This window comes from Helicoverpa armigera, chromosome 13 (assembly GCF_030705265.1).
Source record: "Helicoverpa armigera isolate CAAS_96S chromosome 13, ASM3070526v1, whole genome shotgun sequence".
Lineage (NCBI taxonomy): Eukaryota > Metazoa > Arthropoda > Insecta > Lepidoptera > Noctuidae > Helicoverpa > Helicoverpa armigera.
This window is the reverse complement of record NC_087132.1, coordinates 5,004,484-5,026,161: the sequence shown is the minus strand read 5'-3', so window position 1 is coordinate 5,026,161 and position 21,678 is coordinate 5,004,484. Positions and strand designations below refer to the sequence as shown.

The 21,678-nt window shown below is 39.5% G+C and overlaps 4 protein-coding genes and 1 long non-coding RNA gene across 7 annotated transcripts in view; 3 read left to right on the top strand and 2 right to left on the bottom strand.

Annotated features, from left to right (window-relative positions):
* LOC135117697 (uncharacterized) overlaps positions 1–642 on the top strand; it is a 192,517-nt gene extending 191,875 nt beyond the window's left edge. Inside the window, exon 2 of the long non-coding RNA XR_010277069.1 lies at positions 388–642. This is a non-coding gene — a long non-coding RNA (uncharacterized LOC135117697). The remainder of the gene's footprint in view (positions 1–387) is intronic.
* An 869-nt stretch (positions 643–1,511) lies between these two features.
* LOC110371592 (T-complex protein 1 subunit delta) lies at positions 1,512–6,853 on the top strand. Its single transcript, XM_021327912.3, has 11 exons — positions 1,512–1,757; positions 2,875–2,927; positions 3,020–3,109; positions 3,269–3,436; positions 3,886–4,027; positions 4,232–4,440; positions 4,523–4,662; positions 4,807–5,011; positions 5,450–5,732; positions 6,038–6,249; positions 6,432–6,853. The coding sequence occupies exons 1-11, from the start codon at positions 1,652–1,654 to the stop codon at positions 6,447–6,449; spliced, it is 1,626 nt and encodes a 541-aa protein (XP_021183587.3). The 5' UTR covers positions 1,512–1,651; the 3' UTR covers positions 6,450–6,853.
* A 663-nt stretch (positions 6,854–7,516) lies between these two features.
* On the bottom strand, positions 7,517–10,855 carry LOC110371597 (mediator of RNA polymerase II transcription subunit 8). The gene is made up of 5 exons (XM_021327919.3): positions 10,630–10,855; positions 10,205–10,426; positions 8,921–9,166; positions 8,082–8,178; positions 7,517–7,799 (listed from the first exon to the last, which is right to left on the bottom strand). Exons 2-5 carry the CDS (start codon positions 10,376–10,378, stop codon positions 7,561–7,563), a joined length of 756 nt encoding a protein of 251 aa, XP_021183594.1. The 5' UTR covers positions 10,379–10,426; positions 10,630–10,855; the 3' UTR covers positions 7,517–7,560.
* A 921-nt stretch (positions 10,856–11,776) lies between these two features.
* On the top strand, positions 11,777–14,856 carry LOC110371595 (uncharacterized). Of its 3 annotated transcripts, XR_010277067.1 has the most exons (8): positions 11,779–11,970; positions 12,081–12,235; positions 12,310–12,656; positions 13,154–13,300; positions 13,384–13,480; positions 13,575–13,773; positions 13,807–13,955; positions 14,732–14,856. XR_010277067.1 is itself a non-coding variant. In XM_021327916.3 (6 exons), the coding sequence occupies exons 1-6, from the start codon at positions 12,140–12,142 to the stop codon at positions 14,806–14,808; spliced, it is 963 nt and encodes a 320-aa protein (XP_021183591.2). In that variant the 5' UTR covers positions 11,777–12,139; the 3' UTR covers positions 14,809–14,856. The 3 variants fall into 3 exon arrangements, 1 of the variants encoding a protein (XP_021183591.2); XR_010277066.1 differs by having other exon boundaries at positions 11,777–12,235; XM_021327916.3 differs by lacking the exon at positions 13,807–13,955 and having other exon boundaries at positions 11,777–12,235.
* Positions 14,857–15,349: 493 nt separating this feature from the next.
* Positions 15,350–16,880, bottom strand: LOC135117695 (uncharacterized). The gene has a single exon (XM_064037448.1). It carries the CDS (start codon positions 16,740–16,742, stop codon positions 15,768–15,770), a length of 975 nt encoding a protein of 324 aa, XP_063893518.1. The 5' UTR covers positions 16,743–16,880; the 3' UTR covers positions 15,350–15,767.
* Positions 16,881–21,678: the final 4,798 nt, after the last annotated feature.

The window sequence follows — 21,678 nt, the reverse complement described above, 5'->3', positions numbered from 1 at the left end:
TGACAACTGAGGCCAGTTAATGGTTAACAACTGAGAATCCGAAAGTTAGCGAATAAGCCAGCAGGTCAGGATCTGATGATGGAAACCCTGAGAAATCCAGGGCAACTTTTGAATGTTATAGGCATGCGCAGGATAACACTATTCAACAGTGAAGGTTTGGAGCTGACCTGATGGAGACGAAAGAAGGTCTAGGGAACTCGACAACTGAATATGTAAACTACCTCATGTTTGGGCTTATATGTATTATTTGTATTGAATAGACCTTTGCAAAAGTGAAGGTTTGTTGCATGGTGTTATCAGAAATACACCTCATTGTCAAGTTTTAATCCTGTACATGCCTACAACTGTCAAAAGTTGCCCTGGATTTCTCAGGGTTTCCATCATCAGGGCCCCGATTCTCCTAAGTTAATAATGTCAAAATCGAATAGAAATCGAATCGCAATATGATCGTAATAGCAGTTTTAACCATATCGGGCATTCTGCTACTAATAAAAGACCAATCGTATTCGATTGACATTTGATTGGTTTGCGATTTGTCTGCTATTTTGGTGATTTTGGTCTATACGGTAGTTTGCTCTACAATCATATTGCAATAGTTAATCATTTGCAGACAAAATGATTCATTATTGAATGACAGAAAAGGATAAAAACGTTTATTTCAAAGAAAAAATTGCGGAATGCCACTTACGTTTCAATCGTAATCGAGTCGGGATTGAATCGCAGTCGAACGTAAATCGAATGTTTTTAAGTAAAATTAGGAGAATCGTGCCCCAGATCCTGTTCTGATGACTAAGGGACCACCTGTGAGGTATACTCTATCAAACAAAAAAATAGTTTTTAAAAAAAGGTCCATAAATATTCTTGTGGACGATGTTTTCATAACAGCACCTGAACAATTTTTTAAGCATTTTTTTCGTAGGTGAAAAAAAATTAAGTGTGAGAGTATGCCATATTTTTTTAAACATATTTTGTATCTTTTTTTTGAGATACGTCACTTTGTTATAGGACATGGGGCAATTTTGTATGGATTGTGATCCGTCATCTTTAACGAAATAAATTCGTTTTGCTATTTTACCTTGGTTTTTATTAAAGTAACTATCTATCTACCTTATAACTTATGAAAACATGGAATTTATAAGTGCAGTTTTCACTGATAGGTACTGCAGTTTGATTTGGTGCGTTTGGAAGGTATAGTAATTATATTATCCATCGTAATTTTAGTATCAGTTGGAGGTAACACCTTTAACCTCATCTAGATCAATGCCCATATTTTGAATTTCTGCACTAGGCATGATCACCGGTGTGATGATGTGATCTATTTCTCCAGGCATGGATTCTGCGAAGCAGTCAGGGGCAACAGCTTCAAGCGGTCCGTGTATTGCCGGCCTTACATAGGAACATCTCGAGTAATGCGGAGGTCGCATAATGCATAGAAAAGTTTTTCTTTACCTTTATGGTCCCTCCTTTTGATAAGTCACGTTGAGTCAATGTCAAATGTCTTGACACTTTGACAGACAGAGTGTCAGTCACTTGCAGTAATCTGTCAGTTTTTGTCTCAAACAAATGAGAATTGAGAAATAGAATACTATTTTATTAAATCCTAATTCATCTTGAATTTTTCTGTGAGTTTCGAAGAGAAAAATACTTAACAATGGCACCAAAAGCTGGAGGTGATTCTGCAAAAGTTAATTCGGCGGTATACAAAGATAAAAGCAAACCAACTGATATTCGCCTCAGCAACATAAGTGCCGCAAAAGGTAAAAACATCTGTAACAAAAAACGATAGAAAATAACTATTTTTGTCACTAAGGGTATGATTTTTTACAGTAACCGATTAGTAACTGATGAAAAAGAACTATTATGTGTTTTAAATCAACTGAAACCCCTTACATATGAACCGGCTGATCTTACTAATCTCGTGATTTTTTCAGTTTATCTATGGTCCATATCAGCAGATTATTTTAAATGCTTAGCTTTTAAAAATAACAATTTTAAACCAATAAAGTTACCTACCAGAATCTGTTATTTATAGAAATATTAGAAGTTTAACTATTGACAGAAGTGTTTTGTTTCTTAAAGCTCTAGTTGGCTAGGCTGTGCTGAAGTTTATTTTATACCCTAAGACAACCTACTGACTGTTTCATATACTCCTGTCTTAATAACATTCTAGTCGCCAGTTTGATTAACTTAGACGTAAACAATGAAATGGATGCAGGCTACATCTTGGTTTGGTTCAAAAGTGGCCATCCTATGGCTGATATCATAATGAGTCAAGCATCAAATGTTTTTATTTCAGACAGGATTGTGCAGGCTTTCATGAAACAAAGTTGCTTGTTTTGTCTTATTTATAATGATTGTCTTTTTTCTGGAACATTATCAATAGGAATACTTAGAAAACTTGGTGTGTTACAGGACATTTAGTCCCCAGGCCGGCGAACAATTTTTTTTTTGATACATATACATTTAAGACTTTGTGAGTGCCGCCTTCCTTACGATGAGTCCGACAAACTTTTCGAATGCGCAAATTTTGGTGCCGCTGCGTTTTTTAATGCTTGACTCCTGAAATTGTACATACACGTTTCATCTTTTGAGATTCGTTTAATAAAGTTAACTAGAGAATGGTGGTCAACTTGTCCGATAAAGATCGTGCTGCGTTTGGAGTGTCCACCATCCTGAAAATGTCGATATGACGTCACTATGACTCTTCGTACATACCTATGTTATAACCCTATGTATTATCTCGAGACGTGACCAAAAAAATTTAAGTGCATCCAATTTTTTTAAGATATGTGAATATAGTGTGTGATATAGTGGTGACTCGTAATAGAAAATGCAAATAGTTTTTCTTCTTATTATTACTTTTTATGATTCTAGCTGTCTCAGATGCTATTCGCACGAGTTTGGGTCCTCGCGGTATGGATAAAATGGTAACTAGATGATCTTATTTCATTATCAAAAATTTATAACATTGTTAAATCAAGGTTGATTGTCATTTTAACAAATTCTTATTTTGCCATAGATTCAAGCCAGTAATGGTGAGGTCACCATAACCAATGATGGTGCTACTATTCTGAAACAAATGAGTGTAATTCATCCTGCCGCCAAAATGGTGAGTGGTTACAGCTTAAAGCTAAGGAATGCATACATAATACATTTTAGTACATATGTACAATTGTACGCACATAAATAAAATTGACAAAATTGGCAAATTATATCTCATAGTCACTTATGCCATAAATTAAGCGTCATATTTTTTCATAAATTGTAGTTGGTGGAACTATCCCGCGCTCAAGATATAGAAGCTGGTGATGGTACCACATCTGTTGTGGTTATTGCTGGTGCCCTTTTGGATGCAGCCGAAAAGCTTCTGCAGAAAGGAATACACCCAACAGTAATTTCTGATGGTTTCCAGCAGGCATTACAAATGGCTTTGCAGGTAATTTTAATAAACAAATATTGACAATTCCCACGTAAATTATGAAAACTGAAAAAAAAAACATTTGGATACTATGTTTTTTAAGTAATTATTGTTAATTTATGAATTGGTTTCCACCAGACTGTATTAGAAATAGTAGAATACCAGTCCTCTTTGCGCATTTCTCAAAAATAGGACTGAAATTGCTTATTATGGCATGCTCTGCAATTGTATTATCCTTGAATCATTCTGAAAGGTATTTTGTTGCCATTGTGATATAACATATATTATCAGCCTAGTCTATAGTAGGGATACTTTATGTTGGGATGGGTTGGTATTACATGGTGTGAACAGAATATAAACAATATCAGGAACATGGCGACTATTTAAGTTTTATTATAATAGTCGCCATTTTCTGATTTCTGGCAAGTTATTTCAATGTTTTACTTGCAATAACAAAAACATTTCAGGTTGTTGAAGGTATGGCTACTCCAGTGGACTTATCAAATGAAGATGCACTGTTAAAGGCTGCAGCAACATCACTGAACTCAAAAGTAGTATCGCAGCATTCTACAATCCTTGCGCCTATAGCTGTGCAGGCTATCCGAGCAGGTCAGATTTATTGTCTTTAAATGTTTCATAGTGCCCAATAATTATTCTTACGTGAAGTAGTTATATCTGGGCGTATATAATTTATCAATACATCACTAGTTTTACAAGGTAGATACTTCCCGCACATGGAAAAAATATTGCCTTTTGTCAGGCTCAAGACTATCTGTAAAAGTAAGGTTTTTCCAATAGAATTTTTGTTTTCAGTAATGGAACCTATAGTCGGCGGTGTGGGCGCAAGAGTTGATCTTCGCGACGTAAAAGTAATTGAGCGCATTGGAGGAACTGTGGAAGACACTGAACTAGTTCAGGGGCTAGTTATACCGCATCGTGCGTCTAACGTCAATGGCCCTCACAGGATTGAGAAGGCCAAAGTTGGCCTAATACAGTTCTGTATCTCACCACCAAAAACAGATGTTAGTATAGCCAGAAATAAATCCCTTTTGACATGACTTTCCTTCCTGGAATATTATAAAAATGAATGTAATTTTGTTTCAGATGGACCATAATGTTATAGTGTCAGATTATGCAGCAATGGACCGCGTCTTGAAGGAAGAACGTCAATACATTTTGAACATTGTCAAGCAAATTAAAAAAGCTGGTTGCAATGTTCTTTTGGTGCAAAAGTCAATTCTGCGGTAAGATCCTTGATGAAAAATTGATATGCTTTATTTTGTGGTACTATTTGCTTTATAAATTGACAGCAAATTTTAAATATCACTTTCCTTCATCAATATCAAGATGTCCCTTATTTATAAAATTGTTCCAACTGTGATTTACAGTGACGCTCTCAGCGATTTGGCCATTCACTTCCTAGACAAGATCAAAACAATGGTCATCAAGGATATTGAAAGGGAGGACATAGAGTTTGTGTGCAAAACCCTTGGCTGCAGGCCAATTGCTTCTCTGGATCACTTCACAGCTGAAAATCTCGTTAATGTCGATCTGGTCGAGGAGGTCAATGAACCAGCTGGAAAGTACATAAAAGTGAGTCATTGTTATTATAATCCTACTCAATATAATGAAATAATGCAAAATTGGATTGGTTACAATTGTATGGCAAACTGAGATAAAGTAAATATGGAGTATACCCTGTCGTATGCTATATTTTGTTCAGTTATGGGAATGAAGTTCTACAAACGAACTACTGATAAATTATAGAATTGTGATTAAACAAAAAAATCTAAACACATTAAGTAACTTTTTGTTACACAGTACAATTTTCTACACATGAGTAAAAACTGTGACAATAAAGATGATAAATAAACTTCTCAATGCGCACGACATCATATGGACTACGTCTGGATCATAAAGTAAGCGTAGTGAGCTGTCATTAGCAAGGGACTAGCCACATTAAGTCTGCCTTAGCCTGTTTTTATAGAAAACAAGGATACGGTAGATACAGAGCGGTCGGGTCGGTTGCAGATGAGCGGGTGCGGGTCGGGCGGGCGCACGGTGTCGGTGCTGGTGCGCGGCTCGTCGGGCGCCGTGGTGGCGGAGGCGGCGCGCTCGCTGCACGACGCGCTGTGCACCGTGCGCTGCGTGGCGCGGCGGCCCGCGCTGCTGGCGGGCGGCGGCGCGCCCGAGGCGGCGGCGGCGGCGGCGCTGGCGCGGGCCTCGCTGGCGGCGCCGGGCGCGGCGCACTACTGCCTGCGCGCCTACGCCGACGCGCTCGAGGTCGTGCCCTCCACGCTCGCTGAGAACGCCGGTCAGTCAGCCTGCTTATTATTGAAGAATTCGGCACGTTTTTACAAATATAGTCATCGTCTGCCTAACCTTTTCCAAACAGTGCATCTATTGGGAAAAGGTTAGGCTGAGTAACAGTGTTTTACATGGAGCGACTGTTTGACTTCTTATTATCTGTAACGACTTCCAAGATATTGACCGCCGAGACTCATCATTTTATTATGCTTTTCGAAAAACATAGAAGTACTCGTAAAGAGTGGAAAGGTTGTAGGTGTGGAGCCCGTAGTGATGGCTACTCGTGCTACATGTGCGCTTGGTGCTTTGCAGGGCTGAACCCCATCGAGACGGTGACGGAGCTGCGCGCGGCGCACGCGGCGGGCGCGGAGAGCGGCGCGGGCTCGAGCGCCGGCGTCAACGTGCGGCGCGGCCGCGTCACCGACATGCGCGCCGAGCACGTGCTGCAGCCGCTGCACGTCACGGCGTCGGCGCTGGCGCTCGCCACCGAGACTGTGCGCGCTATACTCAAGATCGATGATATTGTGAGTTTACTCATATTCAAATTAATCTTGAAAACTCTCGGTTAGATTTTCGTTCGGAATAACGACAACAACAAAAAAAAAAATAAGTTTGAACGCACTCCAAAATAAGAAAGCTTCCAGTTGATGTATTTCTTAAAATCAATTGTGCTTATAAATTATTTTACGTCACTGTTTTGTTTCAGGTAAACACCATGAATTAGTAACCTGAATGTCGCCTTCGTTAAATGCTTTATTAATTTACTAATTATTAAAATTGTATTTGTGTAATATTTTAACCAAATGCATTTAAAGTATTTCTTTGCGTCACTTTACACGACAATAATAACTTGTTATTCTGCAAAAATGTTGTCGGCGCAAAAAATTTAGTATTGTCACATTATTCTGAATTATACTCTAAGTGAAATATTTTCATTCAACAAAAGATTTAAAACTAAGTTTAGTTCAGTTAGGACTACTGAAAGTCAAGAGAAATGTACGGGAACGTGCGTAATTCTGTATGTAATGTAGCCTATTTATGAATATTTTATTGCACCGGTATTGCGATTTGTATACCACGCTTACCTACCTATGTTGTGGAAATAAATCCTTTATAATAAACACTAAAGTTCGGCCTTTTGTATTTCCTCAGTAGAATTCCTAATGATATAAATGCGAGTCAGTCAGTTGGTCGTAAACTGTCAGATGTTTATACAGGAATGAATTTAAAACAGTGCACAAAAAACAACTGGTGGTCCAGAATCATTAACAGAACATATCTGCATCACCAGTAATAAATTTAAACCAGTAAAAAAAAAACAGCAAAATATGGATACTAACTATTGTTACGCGCTATCTATAAAACTTATTTACCTATAAATTGACAAAGTTTGCGCACTGGATAAAATTCATTCCTGTATATCCAAACCCTCCTCTATTGATATAATAGTTGAAAAAAATATCTATAAATGCTTTTTATTATATGCAACATGACGTAAAGGTACGTTTTAAAATGTTGCTACGGGCTGTGACTGCATAAAGCTGGCTTGAAGTTTGCTGCATAAAACCATTGGATGTCGAACAACTGCACTGCACGTGCTGCTGCCGCTTGGTTCCACAGCGGTTATTTTAGTACAGACACTTGCACAAATTGGAATTTGATATATTTCAGTAAGTACATAGTCAGTGATAATTGTTTTTATTTAACTATTCTAAAATATTTCTACCTACTATTGTTTACTGTACTGTGTCTTTTCTTACCTATGTATTATTTAATTAATAAAATACAGTGTAATATTTCAGTTATTTATTAAATTATATTTAGTTACATAACGATCAACGTTGATAGGGATGAATCTGGTTTGCTGCTTTGATGTTGGTTTTAATAGCAGATGGCGCTTTCGGCAATGAAGGAGTAGGCTGACCAAGTTGTGGAGCTGGGCCCCTGGATGGGCCCATGCCTGGCGCAACACCTTGCGGAACTATAGATGGTATACCAGGTCGTAATCCTTTGCCAGTTCCCACGGCAGTCACCAGTGCATGTGTATCGGAAATACTATGAGTCGGTTGCATCCCTTAAATAAAAACAAAGGTTACTGTCTAATGAAAAACAAACATTTTTTAACTAAAAGAAAGACTATTTCTTCATAAATTTTGCTCCTGGTAATATGTACTGGTAGTACCGCCACCACGCCACCTACCGCGTTTTACTTTTAAACTATTCAAAAGCCCATTGAAAGAGGTGGTAAAAAGTTTGTTGAAAACTACATATTATCAACGCGAAAGTTCTATCTTTATCAAAATTCATGCTTACTTTGAACTGAGATAAATTAATTGAAGGGAGAAAACATGCTTACCTGCCGATCGCATAGAATCCCCATCCCAATCTTCACGACCTTTCGATATTATTTCCCATACATGGCTTACCACTTTTGTGAATTGAGCAACTTGTTTCTGAAAAAAGAAAACAGCATTAATATTGCAAATCTAAATATTTGTACCTCAATCATGCTTTGACAGTCAAACAAAATGAATGAGGAACAGTTACAGATTGCAATGAAACTAGAAACTATACCCACAGTCACGGCACCTCTGCCATGTCATATCATGTGAAAATCACGACATGGTAGCCGTGCTTGTGGAAGCTCTCTATGAAGCTCATATATTTCATTTTATGAAAACGTGAAAAGGGCCTCTGGATTCACACTCAACACTCGAAAGGGTTTGTAAAAGGGCTTTTTTTTGAAAGCCTTTAGTATGCTAAAATAGTACATTGTTTGTATGTAACCATAAGTGGTGAGCGGCGACATGAACTTCAAGTCGTTCAGGTAGCGAGTTCAAACCACTTCCAGACCTTCCTCAAGGAAGAGTTGTGGCCGAAGGGTGTCGTTTATCGGAGATTCCGAGGATATTACGCTGCGTTTAGTGAGCTCTAGTTTATACATATATTAATTTATAAGTATAGTTATGGATGATGTATTTGTATTTCTATGGGTCCTAGTTGCCTCAAATAAAAAAAATAAAGAATTTGAAACCAATTTGTAAAATTCTTTCAATGTTGGAAAGCTACACTATTCCCCAATAATATAGGCTATATTTGCAATATCCCGTAATAAGAAGTTCCCTTTAAGGAGGCGGGTTAGACATGTAGCTTAATGGGCTAGTATTGTATATATAAACATGTTCATAACAATACCTGTGCAGTATCATAACTTAATGTACTGGCTTTATGATTAAATTGTTGAAGTCTTTGTTCAGCCTGAGGTTCTGGCTTAGTACGTAGTAGATCTGGTACTAGATCATGTGTACATGCTGGAACACGCCCTTCTGTTAATCTAGCCAATGCTTCATCACGCTCACAGCTCAATTGAAGTGGCAATACAATACGTGACCTCAGTGACGCTGCAAGTTCAGCTTGTAGTATTTTACTCAGTCCTGTTAACTAAAGAAAAAATGTATTGATAATGTTGTTCTTACAGCAGAAAGGAGATTGGGCAAGAATGTATGAAGTTTGGTCCAAATGTCCACCACGAACGAGACCTATATAATTAAATAGTCCACTTAATTTAGAGTAACTTTTACTAAGAAAGTAAAAAAAAAAACAATGCCAAAAAAAAGTTATAGCCAAAAATGTATTCTTAATTTTCGGTAGTTTTTGTAGGTATGTTATAATTATTATTTTTTATTTTATTCCACTTCCATTTCCGCACTTTATCTAAAACTAAGTAGAGAGTACTAAGTCGAGTAAGACACATTTGCATATAAACAGCCCATATTTTTTTGCCCGATGGATGTACGAATCACTAACCAATTGAGGCGCCAGAAGTGTTTGAATATACTCAGCGGTGCCTGGATCTAAGAAAGTTCGATGTAACTGGTGGTGTCTTCTCTTTAATAATGAACAATTCTATTTTGTTAGAATTTACAGAAAGTACGAAAATCGAACGTCAGGAAAGTAATTGAAAAAATGAAATTGAAAAAATCTATAAAATGTTTTATTTAATCTTGCTATAACTTTTTTCTGGCATTATATTTTTTTTTACTTTCATAACAAAAAATGTTCTATATTTAATGGGCTATCTGGCCAGATAGGTCTCGTTCGTGGTGGACATTTGGACCGGAATCGCCCATTGTCCTTTAATTACTTACAGCTTTCATGCATTTCATGAATGGTAGCAACATGAAAATGAATAATATTGTTAATGCAATATATAATTTTAGTTTGTACCTATTTTAAACAAAAATTGCTGAATATATTATGATGAAAGGAGATGGCCAAATTTTCATCGTAAAAAACCCAGAATCAACATAAAGGCCCTAAAGGCTCCAAAACTTCTGAACCTATTTGATAAACTTTTTCACTGTTGAAATGCTACACTCTTCGTGAGTAACATAGGCTATATTTTATCCCTGTATAGGCTGTAGCATAATAGAACAATAATATCAATATAGAAAGATAAAACATAGACCCAATACTTACATGTCCAGATAAAATTGCATAGTTGTCCAAAAATGTAGGCCAGTTAATTGTTTCATATTCAGTTTCTAATTTATTAATGAGTGCTTGGATTGCAGTTTTTAAATCATTGACTCGATTAATTATTGCTTGAATCGTAGTCTCTAGTTGTTTTTCTTCTCTTTGTTGCATATTCATTTTATTAAGGAAATACGGTTTTTTTTTTGTTTGTTGTCTTTTTTGGGTCTGCAAATAAAATATTATTGAACTAAGATAGATAAGTAGTACTAGTCACCACATAGAAAGCAAGGGTAGATGACATTTAAGGGCACGGTTTAAAACTGCAAATACAAGTATATGTCCAATAGGCATATAGGTGTAATAGGTTTTTAGCCGTATTTTCTTTTAAAGCTGGAACTTTAGATAAGAAGTCATAACAAGATGTTTACCTTTAGTTAAGTATATCTACTCCTCAAATGGAGTAGTGGTCACTGGTCAGTAATAGTTTGCCTTGAGATAAATTACAATATCCATGCAATAATAGAAAATACTACAATTAAATTGCTCGTGAATCAATAACAATGTTCAGCTTATAATTCGTATAGGTATCCTAGATTATATTATATTGTTCTGATCTGATTCCTCACAACGTTTTGACTTGGTTTTGACACTTTTTGGATGAAACCATAGACTACTCAGTAACTGTGTATCATAGACATAATATTAGTAAAGAGGACTGCGCAACTATACCCAAAAAAAACGAGCCGAGTGAAACAGTTAGTACGGAGGCCGTCTGTCCCTTTCTAATAGGGTGACCATAAGATTGAGCTATGCGAGACAAATTCGAATTTGCTAAGATTTTTAAACACAGATTGGTATTGAAGTTTTAACTTTGCAGTTTGTTACCTTAAGAAATCAATATAGGCTTTTAATAAATTAGCGGGAATTAGCAGTATAACAGCAGGAAGATTCAAAGTGAAGACTGTTTTTTTTGTATTTATGCTTCACATATAGACTACTGATCCATTTATTATGTCGCCTTTCTTCATTTTTTGGGAGGCTATAACAATAGTACAACAGTTTTAGAATCCATCACCCATATGTTGACTCATTATAAGAATTTATGGGCACCCTAGTTGTTTGTCTATATAGTCTGTTTTTTAATCTCGTAGACTAAATTGACACTTGCCAAATGTCAAACTTTCTAATAATTTTGCTAGCTCTGTGGTGCAGTGTTGTACTTACGATACCGTTTCGTTCAATCGTAACTTTTTACAATAAGTCATCCTGAAATAATGGGCTTATCCTTGATGATTACGCATGGCTTTGCGTGGTCAGATATCCCTGGCAGTTTGTAGCACGTCGTACAGCCATGTGTACGTACGTGAATTTTAAATATAAAACTTTGAATGAATATTAAATTCGTCTATTATAGATAAAAAGTTACGATTCAACGAACCGGTATCGTAAGTACAACACTGCACCACAGAGCTAGCAAAATTATTAGAAAGTTTGACATTTGGCAAGTGTCAATTTAGTCTACGAGATTAAAAAACAGACTTTAGTCTTGTCTGTCTGTCACTGTCAACATGAGTACAATTGTATTGAGTTAATGTCAGTTTTATGTCTGATAGGTAGTTATTTTAAGTAGGAGTATCCTCGAGGAAAATAATTAAGATTGAGAGAAATAAAAAAAGTAGCATAATGCCGAGAGTGTGATAAATTAATATAGATAATTTCAGCTGCTTATTTTGTTCAGTGCGATTCAAGAACACCATAAAGCTGTGAATGTAATGCAAAACTATTTAGCTATGTTTCGCTTTTTCGGTTAGATAAATCGCGTTGTATTATAATTTTCTCTTTCATGCTTTATAAAATCTTATTCTTTGTCCTGTCGTAGTATTTACAGAGCTGATTCGTTTTCATAGTTAAGTAAACTTAGGCCATAATCCATAAACAATGGACACTCAATCAAAGTCTGTACAAATGAATGATATGGAGAAGAATAACACGCCTGCTTCTCTGAATGATTGCGCACCTGATTTAAATTATGAGGTGAGATTGTTCTTAGCTAAAAAATACATATCTAAAACAGTATTACTCACAGTTAAATTTATTCTGCTTTACAGATGGAAATGTGTCATGAAGAAACTGGGAGCAATGCTAATTTGGCAAAATCAAAAAATTTGCAAAGCAACGAAGAAGTATCTTTTTCTAGAGTGCCTGTTATTGAAGGTCAAACAAACAGTGGCACTGTAACAGAAATCAGCCAGACCCCTAAGAAGTCAGAAACTTGTAGGGCATCAATAACTACTCCTGCAATGCCAACTTCCCAATCATTGATTGCTGGGGAGGTGGCCCTCACACCAACCCATAGCTCCTTTACTCCTCAAGCTGTAAATCCACACAGTGCAATGACTGCCATCACTCCTATGGTGAGTGGAACTGACCAAGCCAAGAACAGCATTAAAGTTCAGTAAGTAAGCAAATCTACACTAATATAATAACGAGGAACCATTTTTTGTTTGTCTGTACCAGTAAACCTCGAAACTACTGAGCAGATTTGAAAAAAAAAGATCCCTGTTGGATTGGCTAGACTATCTTATGCTAATGAGACAAGAATTTCTTCTTGTACTTGGATAAAATATAGCCTATGTTACTTGGGGAATATTGGATATAGAAATATCTCAATTTCTGCATCTGAAAAAGGTTTCTAAAGAATTTGATGTGAACAGATAATGTTAATTTACAAGAAAAAAATTTGGAAACAATTCAATTTTTGTCACCTCACAGCCCGTATCGAAACTAAAAGCCTCTTAGTAACTTGGTCTACGGCGCTCTGTAGATATTCAATTAAATTACACAGTATTACATATTGTGGAAATATTTTTTCTTATATTATAGATTGTTATTGTAGGCCTAGTTTCAAGTAATCCTCATATGTATTAAATTGATAGAAAATTGTTGTTTCAGAAATTGTGTATCAACTATACATTTAGGTTGTGAATTAAAATTGTTGGATATTTACTGTAGAACTCGTTTTTCTGAATACAATCCTGCTAGATTTCATGGTGTTGTTATGAAGATAATTGATCCAAGAGCCACAGCTTTGGTATTCAGGTAATTTTTTCTTGTCTCCTGAAATATCACAATTGTAGTTAAATATGTCTCAATAATAAAAACACAATTATTTTTAATTACAGATCTGGAAAAGTACTTTGCACTGGGCTCAGGAATGAACATGATTCTTATATAGCTGCAAGAAAATTTGCAAGAATAATCCAAAAACTTGGATATCCAGTATGTATATTATACTAAAGTAATTACTATACTAATACTAAAGTAAGGATGCCATCATATTATGTGGATAATTATTTTTTACCTGTTATTTCAGGCGAAATTCTTGGATTTTAAAATACAAAATTTTATAGCAACAGCAGATTTGAGGTTTCCAATAAGATTAGAAGCTCTACAACAAGCACACGGGCAGTTCGCATCTTATGAACCAGAATTATTTCCAGGACTAGTATACCGAATGGTGCGACCCAGAGTGGTTCTTTTAATATTTGTTAATGGGAAGATAGTTTTTACAGGTAAGGCTTATTAGTATTATCTTTATTTATCAGACCATGGACGTCATCATCATCTGTCTAGCCTTTTCCCAACTATGTTGGGGTTGGCTTCCAGTCTATGCAGTGAATACTAATGCTTTAAAAGGAGCAACTGCCTATCTTACCTCCTCAAACCAGTTACCCAGAACAACCTGTACCCCTAGGTAAGACTGGTTGTCAGACATACTCTGGCTTCTGACTACCCCAAAATTACTGCCAGAGGTGTCCAAGATGTACTTAGAAAATGCACACAAACTTAGAAATTGTCTGATCTGGAATCAAACCCACACTCATACTTGAGAGGGTGATTCTTTACCCACTAGGCCACCACGATTTCAGATTAGTTTATGACGTATTGTCAATTTATTTACTTTATGACAGCTTTTTCTCACGCTCGTTGCCTTTAGGAATTACCATAAAAAAGCTTATATCTCTAGCTTGTTCCCACCTGTTCCACAAATTTCTTCCCAATGGGTCCAAAGTGAAAAAAATTTTTCATTTAAAGTAATAAAATGCAAGAGCTCCAAAAGATTGAAGATTTAGATATTTTACTGACACACCTTTTGGAGCCATATGGAAGGAATTTGAAGGTATATTTTGGAGTATAAGTGGAAGAAATGTACGAAAACTTTGCTAACAGAAAACACACAGGGTTTGGAGTAAATGGGAATAAGCCATAATCTCTCTATAGCCTCAAATTTTTCTGCATCCCAGTTAGTTCAGTAATTTTTGCATGATTTGATTTACAACATACAAATGAAGAAACGCACGCAATCTTTCACTGCCCCTGTCATATAAACTTCATAATGATTTACTTTAAGGCTTAGAGTGGTAGGTAGAGGAACATTAAAATAAAATGGTATTTTTATGTTTTATGCACATAGTCCGTACACAGTACATCTGTAGTAGGGACCTGTATAATCATTAAAATTTTTTGCAGGTGGTAAGACTAGGGGAGAAATAAATGAAGCGCTTGACATTATATACCCAATTTTGAGAAGTTACAGGATAAGCTAAAAAATTTCATGAATTTAATGTTAGACTGTAATAAAGTTGTATAATATATTGGCGTTTTTTAATTGACCATACTTATTTGTACATGATCTTCTTATACATAAAAATTAATTGCTGTTCGTTAGTCTCACTAAAACTCCAGAATGGCTGGACCAATTTGGCTTATTTTTAGATTTAAAATGTTTGTAGAGGTGCAGGGAAGGTTTAAACGATACGAAGTTCGCGGGACCATCTAGTAGTATATAATTATTTTGTTACAATGCCTATAAAACCATGAAAAACAAGCTAAGATACTTTTGCAACTTGAATCTAGCTACTTTTGAAGTTTTAGAATGTGTTGCATGTTGTCAAGTAGCCTTTTGGAGCTCACCGTACTTAGTTGTTTACAAAAACACATTTGACCAAATTCTGATCCAACATGAAATTGCTGAATTAATTTGGTGGAGTGAAGTACAGAGTGATAAATACTGCTGGTCCTACTCAAAACAGAATAAATAGTAACATTATCAGAGGAAACAGTTTTGTTTAATAGAAATGCACATAATATGATTCCCATTATGGTATTTTTTTATTTTATTGTTAAACTTTAGGTATTCAGCATATAATCCAATAACAAAATACTCTACAGAGCATGTACACTATCAATTACTTACATTTACTTTCACAAAGACTATATCTGTCAATGAGATTCAACATACCTAATAATAAAATGCCACAAAATAAATACTTTGACCTGTATAAGGAATGTTATTGAGTGTTTAAATGGGCTACATTTTTGTGTAATAAATGGATGCAACAGTAGCTGGCAGCATTACAAGCAGATATATTGCAACACATGGCTTAACCATAGATTGCTTGGACACCAGTATTTGAAAAATATTCAGAATTCTTTGCCAACATTGCAGAAACAAATTGTACAAAAATGTAGCATGTCCAGACATAACATAAGCCATGTTTGAATTTCACAAATACACTGTCACTGTGTGATAAATAAATGTCCTGCAAATAGGGCATGTACGTTGATAGCCATACAAACGTCTACAACAGTCTGTGCATAGACAGACATGGCGACAAGGCAGTGTGAGAACACATTTCTGTCGTTCTTGGCAAATTACACAAAGAGAGTCTGCAGAACTGGCTGCATCATCTGCTGGTGAGGAACTAAAGCTACCTTCTCTCGAGTCTAAGCCTTGCGTACCAGCCATTTGTGTGATTATACCCACTTCGGAGTTTGTGAAATAGTTAATTAGCATATAGTATAAGTATAATACATTTCTTATTAATGACCAATACAACATAGTCATTTGAACAATTATTGTTTCCCTAAAATGCACAATTAAACGCACAATAATGATAGCACATGTGATTCCCATAAAAGATTGTAAAGGCACTTCTGTTAAATAATTTGTAAATTTCAATAATGCCATGTAGGCATCTACAATTACATTCCCTATGATATGGCCGACATACATGAACACTGCTCTCAACAGTGGCGGAAGATGAATGGGCACAAATGTTACCAGGAACCACACTGTGTCCCCCACAAGTATCACAGAACTCTTCAATAAAGTCATCACTTCAACAAGCACTTTCACTACTGCTCTTAATAACCAATTCGTTGTAGTCATTAGTACACAAAATTTTGCAAATGCTTCGTTGTAGATGTCAACAACTCCATCCTGAACGTGCTTCAATTGATTGACAAATGTGTCAACTATCCCATTAGCAGATGCCGGTATTTCTTCGGTAAATACAGGTAAGTTGTCTTCGTAGACTATTTGAAAAAATAAAATTAAGCTTTTTGTAGTGCTTATTATTAACGAGGACACACATGATCCTGCTGCTACTATTAATTTTCCTGTAAAGGATGCTAATTGCAGAATAGTTTGAAGACTTGTTGCAAATACATTGATGACTTTAGCCACAAGTGAAATCATATTTAAATTCTCATTATAACGACGTTATAAAAATCTGTAATATAAAAAAAACTTTAATTTCAATAATAGCCACTTTTGTTGACAATCTCATAGTGAGTGACATAAGTGACATTTCTTTTACTTTTTTTCCTCCTTGGCAAGCCGCTATTTGCGCAATGCTACCAACAAAAACGGGGAAATTTGGTAGAAATTCAATAAAATTTAGGTTACGCAATTTGGATAGGATTATTGGTGAACTACAGGATATTAAATGCGTATGTTATTGAGGGAGATAAATGCTACTACATACATAGGTAAGGTAACATATGCATTGAAATCATTAGTTGCTATTAAGGAAGTAATAGAGATAGGAAAAGGAATCTTATAGGATTATTAGACTAGAAATAAAGGGTTCGTGATCGAGAAGAGAAGAAATAGGCAGATGGAACGTGCCCGAACAACAAAGAGATGGCAGTTTTTATTTAAGTTGCGCTGCAGTTAGTTAAGTGGCGTTTTTCACTCCACTTCTGACTCTCGTCGTGTACGGACGTGTCGCTCTGCGCTCGCCCGTTTACGACTTTTGTCTTTGTTACGCCCGACGTAACGCTCACCGTAGTCGCTCTGCCGACTACAAATATATCAATCTAAAGCTGCTTTTTTCAAAGCGGCGGACGATTATCCTGTTTCTAAAACGTTTGTGTCAAGTAAATTCAGTTGACCCCTTCTGGGTAAAAGCCACAGTTTCGTGGTTCTCGGTTGAAACCATACGGTGCCAACGAAGCCGAGAGGGTGTTGACCCAATCACACCCGCCGAACCCCTTCAGGGCAAGGCAGTCAATTGGACGGGAGCTCGGATTTCGGCCTTGGGGGATCTCCTAGTCGTGCCTTGCATCTGGTTTGCTTTCACAGCTACACACCTGGTGTCGGTTGGGTATCTCTATACCCTTCGCACTAGACTGGCTAGGGCCCGTTCGCACAATAAGACTGGCGAACGGTTTACAAGCTTAGGGCTCACCAATAGGTACTCACCTCCCTGCCTATACCCGGCAGGGAGGGTTACACATCCCCGGGCCCATCCACCCGGGGAGATAGGAGATAGGTTGTTAGGTTTTATAATTAGGCCCCCACCTTTAGCTCGGTAGCCCTCTTCCCTCACGGGAAAATGACTACCGAAGTAATTAAGTTCTTCTTTGAGGTCCTCCTCAAGGACCAGACATCGTCGCCAAATATGGCGACATTATTAGTAACCTTGATATCAAGGACCCGCGCCTAGCGCGCTATTGTGTTATAGACAACGGCTCAACAAAGGAGGCCGGCGCAGCTGTGCCGCGCCCCATTGTCGAGCCTATAATTGTCTCTTCGGGGAAAACCGCCGCATTAGCGGAAACGGTAATCCCCAATACAATGGTCGATGCCCAGCTGCACTCGACCATTGTTTAATCCCATTGTCTCACAGACAATGGAAATAACTCAGGCGAGTGCACCTGCGTCAAACGTCGACGCCGAATGCATGGACACCTCGTCCTCCCGCTCTGCCTCACCCGTCCCTGAGGATGCTCAACCCTCCGAGCCCTCTGACTCCTCTTCCTCCGACGAAGACTTCACCGTCGTACTGGGAGGTAAGAGGAAAAAGAACAAAAACAACGACAAGGCGCGCAAGACCATCGCCCTTGCCGCATCTCCTCTCCCTAGCCCGCCCGCTGTGTCTACAGCATCCCCCGCCCCGTCACCCTCGACCTCGCAGGTCGCTTCCTCCCAAGGTGCCGCTAAGCCCAAAAGCGCACCTAAAAGCAAACCTCCGCCGCCTGTATACTTACAGGACAAGGCGAAATGGACCGAAGTGTCCAAGCTGTGTGTTGATCGTAAGATCAACTACAGATCGGCCTCCAATACCGGCAACGGTATCAAAATCGTCCTCCCTACGTCAGACGACTATAGGGAAATAACTAAAGCGCTAAGAGCGAGGAACATTTCGTTCCATACGTACTCCCTCCCTGAGGAAAACCTCTCCGGGTCGTCATTACCCGTATTCCGAAGGAAATCCCTTCGGATGACATTTTAAGTGACCTTAAGTCACAAAACATCCCTGCGACGCAAGTCCATAGGATGCACCGCGCCCGCAGCGGCCACGCCTTCGACATGGTGCTCGTAGTATGCGAGTCGTGTCCTTCCAAAATCCACCCGATTTTTAACATCAAATCGGTGTGTAATTTAACCGGCATCTCAATCGAGAAGCCAAATAGATCTGGCATTGTATCCCAATGCCACCGTTGCCAACTGTGGGGTCACTCACAGCGCAACTGTTTCGCCCAGCCTAGGTGCGTGAAATGCCTAGGCCAACACGGCACCTCCGACTGCCCGCGACCCAAGGACCGCACTCTGTGCACCGAGCCTCCGAGCTGTGTACTCTGCGGCGCCTCAGGCCATCCCGCCAACTACCGCGGCTGCCCAAAGGCCCCAAAAACGTCTCCCAAGCTGGCCAAGCGTGCAAACGCCCGCCAGCTAAGGGAAAGCCCATCAGCGAGGCTACCTACCGCTCAACTTCCCGAGCGTCTCAGCCCACAACGGCCCTCCCCATGGAACCCTCTCAACCATCAGAGAGCCTTTCCAACCCCGAGGCCAACTCAGCCCCAGCCAACTCCCGCCCCGGTGAATAATCCCACCGCGGCGCCCGCGAGCTTACCTCGCGTCCCTCCTGTCCTTCCCTCCGCGCCCTCCGCGGCTCCTATAGCCGCCAAGCCCGCGCAAGCGCAAGCGATCGCGCCTTCTTCTAGCCCAGTATCAGCGCTCAGTTCTATGAACGTTATACTGAGCACGTTCAGTGTATTTACGAGCGACAGAGCTCAACAACTTTCGAGGGAGATAGTCGCCAGCAATGGCGACCTTATCAAACTCTACTCCGTTATGCAGGAGTATTCAGACGTCGCCCAGGCAGTTCAAAACCTGCCTCACTTTAGGAAATAGAAATGGATAATACATCCAAAATTAAACCCCATTCCCTTAGGCTTGGCTATTATAATGCCAACGGTATTCTCGGCCAACGCGACGAGATTTCCGCCTTCCTACAATCCCATAAGATAGACATTCTTCTCGTACAAGAGACCTTCCTAAAGCCGCGTGTACGCGGCCCTAATATAGCCAACTATAAGTTAATTAGAAATGACAGGATCACACGCCACAAAGGCGGCACGCTTATCTATTATAAAGATCGCTACATTGTGTAGAGATCACTCCCCGACTTAAGCTGCATTGAAGCCTCGATCTGTCGACTAGCCATGTCCCAGCACCAGTCGATCACTCTCGTATCGGCCTACTGCCCTCCCACGTCCTCATCCTTTCAGTCCTACGACCCGATCCTTTTCACGAACGATCTCAGAGCCTTACTAGGCCTGAGCGACTCTGTAATAATAGCAGGCGATCTAAACGCCAAACATCCCGCCTGGAATAGCAACACTACTTCTCCAAGAGGCAGGTTGCTATTCAATCAGTGTGAATCCCTCAACTTCGATGTCATCGCTCCGATGCATCCCACTCACTTTCCTAATATAGTCGACCACCTTCCCGACGTTCTCGATGTAGCGCTCCTCAAGAACGTAAACTTACGTTTACATTCGATCGAGGTACTACACGAGCTCACCTCCGACCACAGACCGGTTCTTGTGGAACTAGCCTCGCGCTCAGGCCCACTCGACCCGGATCGCCCTCCTCCCACCCAGATTGTCACGGACTGGAGAATGCTAAGCGAAAGCTTGAAATCCTCCTCCGCCCAGTTAGAATCAATTCCCGATGAAATCAACTCAGTCGCTGACATGACGGGCGCGATCGGCTCGTTCACCGAGCACGTACAATCCACCGTGGACAAGTGTTCACGAAGAGTTGAAGCGACGAGCTTTCATCGCTTCAAGCTCCCGGATGACGTGCGTGCTCTGGTGACCGAGAAGAACGCGGCTGTCCGTGCCTACAGTACTTTTCCCTGCGACGCTAACAAGTCTCACATGCGTAACTTACAGCGTGCTGTAAAGGAACGCCTTGCTGAGATGCGTCAAACGCGCTGGGACAAGACGCTGAGCGAACTCGAGCCGACTCATCAAGCCTTCTGGCAGCTTCAAAGGAAACTCAAATCCGATGAAGTAGCTTCCACCCCGCCGATCAAACGCCCCGACAATTCCATCGCCTTCGAGGACGATGAAAAAGCGGAATGTCTGGCCGACAGCCTCGAGGCTCAATGCTCGCCTAGTACCCAACCGGTCGACCCGGCTCACCTACTAAAGGTCGAAGCCGAGGTCGAGCGCAGATCCTCCCTACCACCGCAAGAAGACCCCGACGATCCCTTGCCTCCCGTCACTCCAGACGAAGTGGCAGAGATCATCAAACGTCTCAAACCCCGTAAAGCTCCGGGCCCAGATAGAATAACCAATAAAGTGTTCAAAATCCTACCCGCTTCCCTCGTAATGCTCATGACCGCGATCTTCAATTGCGCCATGACCCATAACCTGTTCCCACAGGCATGGAAAGAGGCAACCGTAATCGGTATTCCCAAACCCGGTAAACCAAAATCAGACCCGTCCAGCTATCGCCCTATCAGTTTACTCAATGTGTTCGGCAAGATCTACGAGATACTTATCTATAAGCGTCTCAAAGATTACGTCGAAGCAAAGAGTCTTATTCCATTAGAACAGTTTGGTTTTCGAACCCATCACTCTTGTGTCCAACAAGTCCACCGCATCGTGGAAGGTGTGAGCCACGGATTCCAACGTGGCCAACTCACCGGCACGATTCTCTTCGACATAGCAAAGGCATTCGACAAAGTCTGGCACAAAGGCTGATTTACAAGCTTTACCAACTCGGTGTCCCAGACCGTCTCGTCGTCATCTTACGAGACTTTTTGTCGAATCGCACCTTTCGCTATCGCATAGACGGCACTCTTTCTTCAGCCCACCCTATAAAAGCTGGCGTC

Excerpts from the sequence above, each read along its gene's own strand:
- LOC110371592 (XM_021327912.3), top strand. The coding sequence starts at position 1,652 with ATGGCACCAAAAGCTGGAGGTGATTCTGCAAAAGTTAATTCGGCGGTA. Across the intron at positions 2,928-3,019 it reads CTCGCGGTATGGATAAAATG|ATTCAAGCCAGTAATGGTGA; the intron begins GTAACTAGATGA and ends ATTTTGCCATAG. Across the intron at positions 4,441-4,522 it reads TCTCACCACCAAAAACAGAT|ATGGACCATAATGTTATAGT; the intron begins GTTAGTATAGCC and ends ATTTTGTTTCAG.
- LOC110371597 (XM_021327919.3), bottom strand. The coding sequence starts at position 10,378 with ATGAATATGCAACAAAGAGAAGAAAAACAACTAGAGACTACGATTCAA. Across the intron at positions 9,167-10,204 it reads ATGCAATTTTATCTGGACAT|TTAACAGGACTGAGTAAAAT; the intron begins GTAAGTATTGGG and ends TTTTTTCTTTAG. Across the intron at positions 8,179-8,920 it reads TAAGTTATGATACTGCACAG|AAACAAGTTGCTCAATTCAC; the intron begins GTATTGTTATGA and ends TTCTTTTTTCAG.
- LOC110371595 (XM_021327916.3), top strand. The coding sequence starts at position 12,140 with ATGGACACTCAATCAAAGTCTGTACAAATGAATGATATGGAGAAGAAT. Across the intron at positions 12,236-12,309 it reads CACCTGATTTAAATTATGAG|ATGGAAATGTGTCATGAAGA; the intron begins GTGAGATTGTTC and ends TCTGCTTTACAG. Across the intron at positions 13,301-13,383 it reads GCCACAGCTTTGGTATTCAG|ATCTGGAAAAGTACTTTGCA; the intron begins GTAATTTTTTCT and ends TTTTAATTACAG.
- LOC135117695 (XM_064037448.1), bottom strand. The coding sequence starts at position 16,742 with ATGATTTCACTTGTGGCTAAAGTCATCAATGTATTTGCAACAAGTCTT.